This window comes from Bos mutus, chromosome 8 (genome assembly GCF_027580195.1).
Source record: "Bos mutus isolate GX-2022 chromosome 8, NWIPB_WYAK_1.1, whole genome shotgun sequence".
NCBI lineage: Eukaryota > Metazoa > Chordata > Mammalia > Artiodactyla > Bovidae > Bos > Bos mutus.
The window spans coordinates 7,492,255-7,507,043 of NC_091624.1; the positions used below are offsets into that span (position 1 = coordinate 7,492,255).

Below are 14,789 nucleotides of genomic sequence, written 5' to 3' on the forward strand. Positions count from 1 at the left end.
TTTTGGAGCCCCCCAAAAATAAAGTCTGACACTGTTTCCACTGTTTCCCAATCTATTTCCCATGAAGTGATGGGACCAGATGCCATGATCTTCGTTTTCTGAATGTTGAGTTCTAAGCCAACTTTTTCACTCTCCTCTTTCACCTTCATCAAGAGGCTTTTTAGTTCCTCTTCACTTTCTGCCATAAGGGTGGTGTCATCTGCATATGTGAGGTTATTGATATTTCTCCCGGCAATCTTGATTCCAGCTTGTACTTGTTCCAGCCCAGCGTTTCTCATGATATACTGTGCATATAAGTTAAGTGAGCAGGGTGACAATATACAGCCTTGACGTACTCCTTTTCCTATTTGGAACCAGTCTGTTGTTCCATGTCCAGTTCTAACTGTTGCTTCCTGACCTGCATACAAATTTCTCAAGAGGCAGGTGAGGTGGTCTGGTATTCCCATCTCTTTCAGAATTTTCCAGTTTATTGTGATCCACATAAACACCTGCATTTATCATTTTTGCAGCATCAGGGGAAATACAGAGACTAGGACAATACTGACTTATAAAGAAGAAACGGACATGACTGTGGTCATTTCATCACTCTCCAAGTGGATGGAGTGTCCCAGTGAACACCAGGGTACCAGCAACAGGGATGCCTAGACAGAGTGGGACCAGCCTGAACTCAAGCTGTGGGCAGTGCCTGGGAGATTTCTGCTGTTGCTGTTCATAAGCTAAGTTGTGTCTGACTCTTTGTGACCCCATGGACTGCAGCACACCAGGCTTCCCTGTCCTTCACAAACTCCTGAAGTTTGCTGAAACTCATGTCCATTGAGGTGGTGATACCATCCAACCATGTCATCCTCCGTCGCCCCCTTCTCCTCCTGCCCTCAATCTTTCCCAGCATCACGGTCTTTTCCAATGAGTTGGCTCTTCGCATCAGGTGGCCAAAGAATTGGAGCTTCAGCTTCAGCATCAATCCTTCCAATGAATATTCAGGGTTGATTTCCTTCAGGATTGACTGGTTTGATCTCCTTGCTGTCCAAGAGACTCTCAAGAGTCTTCTCCAGCACCATAGTTTGAAAGCATCAGTTCTTTGGTGCTCAGCCTTCCTGATGGTCCAACTCTCACATACCTACAAAACTACTGGAAAAACCATAGCTTTGACTAGATGGACCTTTGTCAGCAAAGTGATTTCTCTGCTTTGTAATCTGCTGTCTAGGTTTGTCATAGCTTTCCTTCCAAGGAGCATGCATCTTTTACTTCATGGCTGAAGTCACTGTCTGCAGTGACTGTTGGAGCCCAAGGAAATAAAATCGGTCACTGCTTCCACTTTATCCCTTCCATTTGTCATGAATTAATGAGATCGGATGCTATGATCTTAAGCTTTTTGAATGTTGAGTTTTCAGCCAGCTTTTTCACTCTCCTCTTTTACCCTCATCAAGGGGCTCTTTAGTTCCTCCTCAAGCACCTCATGGAGTGTGCATGGTACCACCAACACAAAGATCTATCCATCATGGCTCTTTCCACCTGATTCACAGTGACATTTTTCAGGAACCCGGCTACACCCAGTTCCTGAACAAGACCACACATTCACACACTCCCAGTATCGTCTTCCAGGAGAACCTTTCCATCCTAAATTTCCCACTATGGGCTGTGTGACCTTGGGGAAACCACTCCACGTCTCAGTTTCTCCAAGGTAAGTAGTAATTCTTCCCTTGAAGAATGGCAAGGGGGTTGGGGCCCAGCTCCATGGCTGGTGGACCTCGACAACCACTGGTTCCCTCCCCACTCTCCTCCCTGTGCTTCGGGATCACTGTCTGGACCTGGGCTGCTGGATCTGCAAGGCCTGTTCCTGGAGGATGCTCGCGTGTGTGTGCCTGTCTGAGTGTGTGTAAAACAGACAGAGAGAGAGAGGAGGAGGAGGAAAGTGGAGGAGGAATGCATAATTGGGTTAAGGGAAGGGAAGGTGCTCACAGTGCACCTAAGAAGCCCACAGCCCCCTCTCTCAGGCCATCAGCCTCTTGCCTGGAGGCCCTGACAGGGTGAAAATTAACCACCAGCCTCCTCTAGTCACCGCGCAGGGTGATGACGGCCACGGCCACACTTCCTCCTCTTCTCTGCTGTCAGGAGGGAGCCGTGTCTACACTCCAGGAAGAGGCTCGACGCAGTCACGCAGGCTGTGCGTGTGGTGTCTGCGTGTGCGCATGTTGGCCCACGCACAATGGGGTTGGTGTGGGAATGGCTTCCAGGCACTCGCTTTGCGACAGGGAATCGGGGGGACTTTTGTTCTGCCGGCCCCCAGACCCCCTGTCCAGCCCTGCACCAGGCGGCATACACCTCCCCACCCCTGACCCTGTATCCTCCAGTGAGCTGATCTCATTATGGCAAATTTAGTTACAGCTGAAGTCTCCTTGTAACAAAGATTATGTCCAAGCCCAGAGTAATGGAACCTAGTCGATTTCATTAAAATAAAATTGGTTACAATGAATAATTCAATAGGATGATTTTGTTTCCTCATCTCCTCTTTGTAGATCGAAGAGCGAGTATTTATAATGATTTTTTAAAATTGGATTGTTGTTTAGGAAGAGATAATCACCCATGATTCCTGACAGCACCCCCCCTTCCCAGACTGGAATAATTGCCGGGGGGGGGAAGTCTCTTTTCAAATGCTAAGACTGGAAAATTCTTTCTCTCCTTTTCTCACATTAGTAGCAATAACCTTTGGTGGTTTTTAAGCACAGCTGTTACCTCAACACTTGGTCATGTGAGATTCTGAGTGCGTTAATAATACCCTTGTTTGAATGATGTTTTTAAAACATTTCTAGAGGCTGGATGGCAGTGTTGCATCTGCAATGCCTGGTTCTATCACTGGCCAGCCCTGTTGTTCCTAAAGCAGGGCACTCCTCATGAGAAAGGTAGCAATGTGAGTGTTTATCTACAATTAATTAAACACACATCGCTTGAACTCCTGGTCTTATCTAAATCTGTGCTTGAAGATGGGGAACAAAGTAAATAAAACCTTAAAACTCTTTTCACAAAATTAGCAGCCTAAGGGGGAAGCCAGACATGGAAACAGGTAATTGGAGTTCAGAGCATGGGTGTCACCCAAAATGAACCCAGCAAGTACAGAGGGGGCAGAATGAGCGTAGGCAAGCATTCATTCATTCATGCACCCAGCTAGCACTGCACACACAAACATTAGGGAATACCTCGCTTACGTTTCTTTCCATCCTCCTCAGAAACAGAGACAAACGAGTACATACAGAATCTGATGCAGGTAAACACAATCGGATAAGTGAACAAATGATCAAATAAACACTGTAAGCGAGGTTAGATTCCTTTGTACCTCTTCCAGTGATTTTCCCTGGGCCCCAGAAGAAGGTCCCATGTCTCTTTCATCTAGAAACCAGGCCCCTCCACCCTCGCCTCACCCCTCCACCGACCATGAGTCAGAGAAGCAATGTTAGAGAGGAATGGGGAGAAATAATGGCTCTCCTGCAAGGCCAGGAGGGAGGCCGGCCTCTGAAACGGCCGTGGGGCGGGGCGGTAGGAAGCGCGGGCGTGTCTCTGGGAAACGGGAGTCTTGGAAGAAGGCAGGTGCACATGGAGCAGGATAATTGGAAAGGGGACTCTGGGGACAGCAGGGCCATCCCTAGAATGACAGAAGCTCTGGTGGCCCCAATGCTCTCCCTCCCTCGACTAAGCTGACAGTCCCTTGGGGAAGAACCCTGGGACATAAATAGTGCATTCGGGAATGAGGAATGAGTCACAGCTTTTGAGTGTTGGGAAGGTCCTTGGAGATCATCCAGTTCAACTACTCTCTAATTTTAAGATGGGGAAAATGGGGCCCGGAGAAGTGGGAAGACTAGTCCAAAGCCACACAGCGCATTCATGATGGAGATACCATATTCATGAAAGCGTGCTGGAGGAGTACGTGACTTGACACCCTCCCCTGTCAAAAGTGAGACTCTCCCTGAGAATTTGTTCTTATACCATTGAATGCCAGTGGTATATCCAAAGGGGAGTGCTTTCCCCAAATATGACTTCTAGTAGGAGACTCAGGACAGTCATTACCCCTACTGTGCTAATGTTCCTTGCCCTTAAAAACTCCAAATCCAATTGCTGACAAACAAGTCTCGTGAGACCTCAGAATGACATTTGGCTGTTGGCAGCAACATGGATGGATCTAGAGATCATCGTACGCTGTCTAGGTTTGTCAAAGCTTTCCAGGAGGTCAACTCAGTCACTCCTAAAGGAAATCAACCCTGAATATTCATTGGAAGGACTGATGCGGAAGCTCCAATACTTTGGCCACCTGATGTCATGAGCTGACTCATTGGAAAAGACCCTAATGCTGGGAAAGGTTGAAGGCAAAAGGAGAAGAGGGCAACAGAGGATGAGATGGTTGGATGGGATCACTGACTCAATGGATATGAATTCAAACAAACTGTGGGAAATAGTGAAAGTCAGGGAAGCCTGGAGTGCTGTAGTCCACAGGATTGCAAAGAGTCGGACACGACTTAGCGACTGAACCACAACAGAGGCATGGTCAAGTGGCCATGTCCAACGACACTGCCTTTGTGATGGGCAACCTTGAGGGGCAGAGCAGCGATTTAGAATGTCTGCAGGAAGTGTCGCGCACGCTGGGCGCCTACCTGGGACGCTGCTGGTTGGCCGATGATGACCCAGCCTGGGCACTGCTGGTCTTGGTGGGACACCGTAGCATTGGATGCCCACTGATCCAGGAACCCCTGGGGCGTGTAGACACCACAGTCCTTGATGCTGGTTTTTTGTTCAAACTCCTCACATACCCCGTCACCATCATGGAAATAGCACCGGCTGGGCTCATCTGCAGGAGACAGACATAGAAGGGACAGACAGATCAGTGTTTGTTCTTTGGCCCTGGCTGCCACCAGCAGTTATGGAATCAGATACACAGAACCATCAGCATGGTCAAGCCCACCACTGATGGTCACCACTGACTGTTATTCAGGCTGTGAGTCACTGAGGGTCACCATTGACTGCTATTTACAATGGAGATCTTGCCATAGGAGGCAACACTGGTGAACGTGGAGGACATCACACGAAGGTCAAACACCATATGATCCCACTTACATGACGCATATAAAACAAAGGCGCAGAAGGAGAGAGTAGAATGGGGGCTGACAGGGGCTGGAAGGAGCGGGGGTTGAGATTTCAAATCCACTGTTCAAACGGTATAAAGCTTTGTTAAGCAAGATGAAGAAGTTCTAGCGACCTGAGGTTCAGCACTGTGACGATAGATTAAAAAAAGCTGTATGTACACTTACAATTTAAGAGGGTAGATCTTGTATTATGTGATTTTTACTACATAACACACACACGCACATTAACAAAGACTTCCACCTTCATACCTCTTGTGAGCCCCACAGTAACCTTGTGAGAAAGATATTATTTAAAGTATTGGTTTAGTCTTCTCGATTGGGAAACCGAAATCCTGCAAGTCTTAAATAACTTGCCCAAGGTCATGAAATGTGTTCATGCCGGATCCTGATTTTAAACTCGGGCTTTCACTGTCCAAGTTCTAGGTACATTATCTGCCACCGCAGCACTTCGTAGTCTTAAACTGACTATTTTGACTATTTAACTGTAAATAGGATTACAGTCTGACATAGAGTGAACTGTTATATGAGAGCCTCTGGCTTCAGTCCCAGGTCTGCAACTAAATTGCTCTGTTCCTTTAGACAAATCTCTTTCCCTCTTCTGGGCTCAATCATCATTGAAGGGGGTGAAACTGCTGAAACTCCAGGAGCCCTTCCTGTCTAAGGTGCTATCTTCTAGATATTTGCTGGATATCTTAGGGATTTCAGTTAAAGGCCAAGTGAGTTCTCAAGCTCCTATGTAACTCAAATCATAGCCAGGAGTTCTGCTTGGGACAGTTTAAAGCTGCAGCTGGCTGCAATGACACTCACTGAGCTGCAAGAACAAAACTCAAGGGAAGCAGAGTCAGCTGGATGCCTTCTTTATTTTTTTTAATTTTTTTAATTTTTAATTTTTATTGGGCTATAGTCAATCCAGTGGGAAAGACCCTGATGCTGGGAAAGATTGAGGGCAGGAGGAGAAGGGGACGACAGAGGATGAGATGGTTGATGGCATCACCGACTCAATGGACATGAGTTTGAGCAAACTCTGGGAGATAGTGAGGGACCGGGAAGCCTGGCGTGCTGCAGTCCATGGGGTCACAGAGTCAGACGTGACCTAACAACTAAACAACATGGTCGATTAACAGTGTTGTGATAGTTTCAGGTGAACAGCTACACATACACATGGAGAGCTGGATGCCTTCTAAGCAGGTAGGACCTGCACAGCACACGCTTCTTGGTGTTTCAGAATAGAATAATACAAGGAGAAATCTGGAGGCATCTGTCCAAAAGCAATCATCTCGCCCATCTTTTGGGCAAGATGAATGCCAGGTACACTTTCCCAATTCCTCTAGGAAAGCTAAGTACTCCCTCCTGTGTGGGTTCCTATTTTACAAAGATCCCCATCATAATCCGCCTGCAATTTGCCTGAATCCTCCTGCAATGCGGGACACCTGGGTTCAATCCCTGGGTTGGGAAGATCCTCTGGCAAAGGGAAAGGCTACCCACTCCAGTATTCTGGCCTGGAGAATTCCATAGACATTATAGTCCATGGGGTCACAAAAAGTTGGACACGACTGAGCGACTTTCACTTCACTTCACCTTAATACTCAACCTGTGTATTACCATCACATTCTCATGTAGCAGCTCCTTCAAATAGTACACTTGGAGAGTGAGAGAGAATGTTAGTGTAAATTCTACCCAGGCAAGGGGCACCTATCCTGAGAAAATCTAAATATCGCAGAACCTGTGGTCACCCTGAGAATGCTGCTTGATCTAGGACATTCTTCCCTGATTCACTCTGAAAGAATAGCGAGTGAAGCCTCATTTAAAACCAGGGTTTGGTTTCTGCCCCTCGTACTCAGGAGAGGTGTGTGTGTGTTAGTTGCTCAGTCGTGTCCGACTCTTTGTTACTCCATAGACTGCGGCCTGCCAGTTTCCTCTGTCCATGGGATTTCTCAGGCAAGAATACTGGAATGGGCTGCCATTCCCTTCTCCAGGAGATCTTCGCAACCCAGGGATCGAACCCAGTTCTCCTGCACTTCAAGCAGATTCTTTACTGTCTGAGCCACCAGGGAAACTCATATTAGGTATGTAACTTTGCACAATCAGCTTCACTTCTCACCCTCTGGCTTCCCATCTTTTAGTACAGAAACCAGCAAGGACAACCTCTCAAGATAGCCACACAACTTTCATAAGAAATGGACATAAACACACAGTGTATATCTTAAAATAATGGTCAAGAGAGAAAATACTCTTCTCGTAAGGGTTTAATTTATTCCTAAGTGGCTGAATTGAATCAGCTTGTAAAATCAGTATTCATTTGAAACACTTTCAAGAGGCATTCCCCCAAATGGAAAGAGCCTGGGTCAAGTAGAAATAAGCCTTGAATTTCTGTGATGCTGACTATCTGAAAAAAGGAATCATTGAATTCAGGGGCAGCAGAATTTTTGAGCCCCTTCCAAGCTCCAAAATCCCTTGTTTATTTCTGCAAACAGTTTACATGGTGAAATACTATCAAAAGAGCCAGAATAAATCAATCCATTATAATTCAATTATTTAAGGATGAGTTTGAGCCAGCTGAGGACTCCAGTGACCAGTAGCATGCCTGGCAGTTCAAGTACAGAAAGAATACAGGCTCAGCACTTCTCAGTAGCTCCAACCTCTTGGTGAATGTGGCCAACTCACATATAATAAAACTCACCCTGATCTGAGAGTGACAAGTCATCCATCCAGACTTTACTCTTTAGCAACCCAATAAAGGGAACTGCATAGGGCATAGGTTTTGGGCATCAGGCAAAGCTAGGTTCAAGACTCTTGAGAGTCCCTTGACAGCAAGGACATCAAACTAGTCAATCCCGAAGGAAATCAACTCTGAATATTCATTGGAGGAATTAATACTGAAGCTCCAATACTTTGGCCACCTGATGTGAAGAGCCTACTCACTGGAAAAGACCCTGGTGCTGGGAAAGATTGAAGGCAAGAGCAAAAGGGGATGACAGAGGATGAGATGGTTGGATGGCATCATCAACTCAATAGACATGAGTTTGAGGAATCTCTTGGAGATAGTGAAGGACAGGGAAGCCTGGTGTGCTGCAGTCCATGGGGTCACAAAGAGTCAGACATGACTTTGCAATTGAACAACAACAAAGCTAGCTTCAAGTGCTAACTCTGCCATGCATAAGTGCCACAGGGCTTAAATAACCTAACCTCTCTGAACTTCATTTCCCTCATTCAAAAAGAATGGATAATAATCTCTATCCAGCGTTATTGCAAAGGTTTCATGTGATGAGGTGTACCATCCCAGTCCCTTCACCCATTTTATTGAACGGAAAACTGAAAACCATAGCAGGAAAGAGGTAAGGCATTTGCCTCCAGACAACAGAGCCAGTTGGTGGAGGACTAGAAGCAGGAGCCTGGACTTTCTATATCAAGCAGAGAGATCTTCCGCTGCACATCTTATCTACAGGATCATGAAGGCACACCCCCTTGAGGATAAGGTCCTGAGGTTGTCTGACTCTTGGTACCACCTCCCTTCTCCTCTAATATGAAGACAAATAGGGTGAGATTATGATGGTAAGATTGCACATGATCTGCTTTCTAGGTACATTGATTTATTTCCTCAAAGAGACCGCAGAGTGGCAGGAATTGGAGCTAGAGTCGAGTTCTTATGAAGGCTGGTTCCTTCCTGATTATGTGGAAGACCTCAATCTGTCTGTCTGCTTAGAGCTAGTGCATCCTGCAGGCTCTGGAGGAGAGGCAGAGGCAGACACAGGTAGGGCAATAGGCACTTAGATAGGCAGTGGTCCGTAGCAGGAGGATAGTAGATAGATAGATAGGCAAGGGGAGCGTTTAAAGAGAGAGAGGAAATGAGGCTAAAGAGGGGAGGAAGAGAGAGAGGGAGAGATGGGGGAGAGGGAGGGACGGGGGAGGGAGGAGGGGAGAGAGAAATGGACTTGTTTTCCCCAAGATTCTGCTGACAAAGCTACTGAGAGTCCCTTTTTTTGAATAACATCCCTGCACTCTGCTATGCAGTTTCTCTTGCTATGAGCATCCCAGGGGCCCTTCAGCTGCGTCTGCCAGTCTTCATCTAGGGAATTCTCTCTCCCTCTCTACTCCCATGCCCCCAGCGCCGAAGAAAGCAGGGTGAGGAATGGAATACAAATGTGCGGGCCAGGAAAAACAAAGGCAGCAACAAAACAATCAAACAAAACCCGCCTTCCTGCTTTCATGACCCCAATTTCCTCAGTGCTTCTTGAATGCTTTCTGAGGGGAGCTGAGCAGGTTGCAGAGGAAAAGAGTTTGAAGTCAATACCAAGGTCAAATGATCGCCCTGCCCCTCTGTCTTCTCCAGTAGTAGCTACTACGTGGCATTGGTAATAATGCATCCCATCGTGAGGGATATTCTGAAAACAAATACTTGCTGAATGAATGAATGAGGAAAATTCAGTACCCTCAATGCAACCCTCTTGTTCCAATATAGTTGAGGCTCTGTACACTGTGAAGTGTTTCTTTCGACTGGGTCTCGGGGTGAAGGGATGGGAGCAGTGACTTGCTTACAGTGGAATTCCAGTGGGCAGTCTGATTACTCCATCTCACCCCATCTTCCCATGACATCAGGGAACTCTCCACTTCAGATTCCCTTCCTTTCATGCAGTGACAGACTTAGGAATCTGCTCTAGCCAGCTAGGAGACTTGATGTAGGTGGGGAGACACTGCCAACTCTGTCTTCCCTGGCTGAGTTTTCAATTGCCAGGGGTGAGCTCAGCTCCAGGGGCCCACAGATGGACGCTCTGTAAGTGGACAGACACAGCTGATGCTGCTTCTCACTGACTTAATTTTCAATTCCCATCAGTCTGGAGCATCAAGATGAACTCCCTTGCCTCTGCTTCCCTGAAGCATGTCTGAAGGACACTATTTGGGATAAGCAGGACTGTCATACCTAATGGAAACCTTAACAAGCCAGGTCTCAGACAAATGAGACAAATTTACTTTTAAGTATAAGCAAAGGCTATTATCTGAACTATTGTTAAAAGCTCTCATCCTTGAAGTCAGAAACACTGGATTCAAGCCCCTTATCTGTCCCTGATTCCTGGGTGAGCATGGGCTTGGTATTTCACCTCCCTGTGCCTCAGTTTCCCCATATGGAAAATGAAAACAGGATTACCTTTTAGACTGCCTCGACAAAGTGCTGGGTGTACTCAAACAGCATAATAGACACCAATGGAAAGTGATGCGAGTCTTAAAGGCACAGGGCTTATTCTTAACCATGATGATACTGGGGTGAGGTAGGGGTTGGAGAAGTCTTCTTAATTAGAAATCTGATATCCAGTCACTAAGTCGTGTCCTACTCTTTTCGACCCCATGGACTGCAGCATGCCAGGCTCCCCTGTCCTTCACTATCTCTCGGAGTTTGCTCAAATTTCTGAAATGTCTACTTTTCATTTACACAGCCCTAGATCCTAGGGCATCTTCAGGAATAGAAATGATTGAAGAGAGTGCATGGGCTATTTTCAATTTAAACAGCCAGAAACGAAGTAAACCAAAACAAACGAGAAAGGGTGGGGAAGTAATAACCTAAGGAAAAAGAAAATAATTACTTAGAACTATTTCAATCCAGTTGGAGAATGTTAATTAACTTAGCTTGATTAGAAACTTTGGTAATTTGTTATACCAGTAGAATCCTTGAGATTCCCACAGAACTTACAGACTAGTGGTAAACACAAGTAAAGCACTTAAAACATAAAACGTGATTGAAAAATGGCCTATGATCATGGTGATCATGATGCTGATGATTCTGGAGCCGAAAGCAATTATTTCATTTTATGTATGGGAAAACTGAGGCTCATAAAGTTGAAGTCATTTTCTGAAGGCTTCAGAAAAAATTTCCGGGAGATACAAGACTAGAACATTAGTTCTTAAACCCGTGATACAATTCCTTTTCTACTGTACATGCCACCTTATTATATCAAGTTTTCAGTATATAATTATGGCAACCAAAGGGTATCTTTATCCAAGTTCACTATCACTTTTGAGAATCTCTGGTTTCAGTTTTCATAATAGCCACTGGTACCGGCTAAGTATACTAAGTCTGAAGCTATTGGGATTACTAAGTCAACAGTCCAATAAGGAAAAAAACAAAAACAAAAAAAAACTACCTACAGATGGAGAAATGAGAGCTACAAGCAATAGGAGATAGATGACAGATTTGACTTAGGCCTCAGTGAAGACACAGGGATTTGAATGCACACCTTTTTTGGTGGCCTGCCTTCCAAACTCCAAACGATGGGTAGATTTACCTGTCTTTCTCAACTTCCCGTCTCTGAAGATGGGTCAGCTTTTGAGAAATTAGCATCTGTTTCTATTTCCAGCTGAGGGAACAGGATTGGCATCAGGATATTCTCTGTCAGTCCAATGATGACTATTTTTTCAACACCAGAAAAAATAGTACTTTCTTTTTTAAGTTCAGCTGTTTGTTTAGGGATGGGTCCAACCACAACAAGCTTCATGCCACATAACAATTCATCCAAACAACAACAAAAAGAGACCAAAAAATGCACAGTCTTTGTGTCCAAATAATATCTTCTTGGAATGGGGGAAATTGGATGGAGTACTTAACCCCCAAAGGTTTATAAAGGGGAAGCTTGAGATGGGCTGGTGGCTATCCTGGCAAATGTTTCCTCTGGAACAGAAATATCTGGACTTTATGTTGCCTATATTTTAAAGACTTTAAGTCAAACCCACATCACTGACCTCACTTCATTCTATTCAAACCAAGGTTTGTTCTTAACTTCCACCACCAGATCAGCCTGTTCTGAGTACAAAAATCAGGGTGGTGAAGGGCTTCTAAAGAACCATGAACCCGCTAACAAGCTTCAGATGCTGATTAAGTCTACTGAATCTGGGGAGCTTAAGTGAGTTTCTGGTTCCTTTCAGGGCTGGCCATCTACCAAAGTAGGCCAGAAATCCCTTTCTGCGTTTCCCTGTGACAACCAGGCACCAATGAGCAAATCTAAAGCGCTAAGAAAAGAAGAGTGAATCTGGGTGGGGTCTCCAGTGATCATTCCGCCTCCACGGTCACAGAGAGCATCTTCCAAGGGACCACTCACCCCTTACAACCCTCTCACCGCGGCTTCGGGTCTTCCTCGCTTCAACACCTTCTCACAAAGCAGCCTATAGTGATTCATCTAGAATGTAAATCTGATCCAGTTTGAAATTCTCAACTGACTCCTGCAAAATCTGAGCCTCCCCATCTAGTGCTCAAGTTCTTTTGCTATCCAGCTCCAACCTCCCGTCTACTCTCATTTCCAACCACACCTCTACTGCAAAAGCATAGAGTTCCTCTACAGAACTCACACCTCAGAGTTGCCCACTCCCCGCTTATTTCCTTAGCATAAAAGGCTAGTCCCTGCCTACAAGTCTTCTGTCAAGATCTAAGTTTAGCATCTTCAGCTCCATGAAGCCCCATGTCACTCTTCTGCATCACTGCTGCCCAGCAATAACTATTTCACTCTGTTCCTAGAGTTATGATTCTCTAGTTCCAAACCAGCAAAGCAGGATATTGCCTAGGCAAATTTTTAATTAAAAAAGTAAGCAATGTACATTTAAAACTTTTAAAAAATAAATAAAATCCCCCTTTGGTCACATTTCCCTTCCCATGATTCATAATGACATTGACTGAGGACTACCTAAACTTGCATTTTCCACTTTCTCTCTGACAATTCACTCTTCAGTTCTCTCCCGTCTAGCTTCCGAACTCACCTCCCTCCCTCACACACACACACACACACACAGAGAAAGCGGTCTTGTCAAGATTGCCACTGACTCAATGTTGCCAAAACCAACTACAATATCCAACAGTTCTGAAACATGAAGAAGTCATCCATTCCTTCCTTCCCGAAGCATTTCCCCCTGGATTCCATGACATCAAGCATACCAGTCCCCCTCTAGCTGTCAGACGTTCCCACACAGACTCATCTGCTGTCTCTGCTTCCCTCTGCTAAATGCTGCCAGTTTTCAGGGCAAGGTCTTGGGCTCCCTTTTCCTATCTGTCTACATTGTCTCATCTAGTCCCAATATTTAAATAAAAATTTAAAGTATTGATGCACCAATGACTCAAACATCTCTTTAGATATGACCTCTGAGTCCCAGCCTCCTGCAATGACATCTCTACTTAAATACCTATTTAAAGTCATCAGTAAACCACATGTCTAAAACACGAGTAATGGTTTCTTCCCAAATTTCTTTTTTCCCCATCTTAGTAAATGATAACATTGCCCAACAATGGCCAAACTAAAAATCTTCTGAGTCATCTCTCCTGTTTTTTTTCCATCCACCCTCTAATACCACATACAGTTCATGAACACATCCTGTAGATTCTTTTGTCTCAGGATATTCCAAAAAGATCCACTTCTGTCCAATCACCAACACCCTTAATCCAAGCCACCATCACTATGGCATCACTTATTTATTTAACCAGTTTCTCTTCCGTGTCTGCTTCCCTGTTTTCCCTCCTCCAGAACACAGCTAGAGGGGTCTTCTAACAACATAAACCACATCAGGCCACTCTCCACTAAAACTTTTCAGTGGCTTCCCATGTCACATAGAACAAAATGCAAAGACTGTATCCCAGCCAAGTCACCACTTCATCTAACCATTTTCTACTATTATCCTTCTTGTTTATTACCTTCCATTCATTAACCCCCCCATCCATCCATTCATCCAGATATTCATCCATTCCTCCATCCTAATATGTATCCATCCATTCAGATATTCATCCATCTATCCATCCATATATCCAATCATTCAACAAGTATCTGTTCCTTAAATAAGCCAAACTTGCTAGTGTTCAGAAAACTCAAACTTGCTATTTCCTTTACTGGGAATACTTTTCCCACCATGGCTTTTCTCAGGAGGGGAAGTTTCTTTTTATCACTTAGGGATTCTTTTCATCGCTTAGGGCTCAGTTCACACACGACTTCCTCTAATAACAACTCTGCCTTCTTACAGTAAGTTCACATCTTATCCCTCCATCCCCATTAGAATGCAGCACACAATCTTATTTCTTCACAGCATTAGTCACTATCTAAAAATAAAGTATATTTATTATTGTTCCCCGCCTTCTAGATGACATAAGTTTCTTGGAAGACTATCTCAACATGTGCCTCTTTCTGTAGGATCAAGAAAACCACCTCCCCATATTATATAATTGATATTTAAGGACAAATGAATGAATGAATGAGTGAATATGCATAACTCTTGGATTGTGAGATATTTCTGGGCTGGCCCTGGTCACGCTTCTTTTTGCACCTCTAATTCTTAGAACAATGCCAGCCTCGGAGCAGGTACTCAGCAAATTATGAATTAACAACGTTTTCTTAGTGTTTCAGAATCTCTGTTACTGACTGTAATGAAGAAGTCTCAAACCTGATTTGAATCTGTTCTGCAGACTGTACTATAGAAAGATTTTTTAGGAAAATGTTAATTAGAGTGATATCATATTATAAACCAAGCACATATTAAGGAGGAAAATCCAATTCTATCTAAATCATCCCATATTATTTTTTTCCCATGAGACTTCCTGCCTCACCATCTGTCCTATATATTGTTTTATTTTCTTTCTTGACTGAATCTGCAAAGAAATGGAATATCTGGATAGAAAAGGTGGTGCCTACTAAGCAGAAA

General features: G+C 44.7%; 1 protein-coding gene across 1 annotated transcript in view; it reads right to left on the reverse strand.

Moving 5' to 3' along the window:
- Positions 1–14,789, reverse strand: part of PAPPA (pappalysin 1) — a 267,243-nt gene that overhangs the window by 107,449 nt on the left and 145,005 nt on the right. Inside the window, 1 exon segment of the mRNA XM_070375021.1 lies at positions 4,641–4,834. Within this exon segment, the coding sequence (XP_070231122.1) occupies positions 4,641–4,834 (194 nt within the window).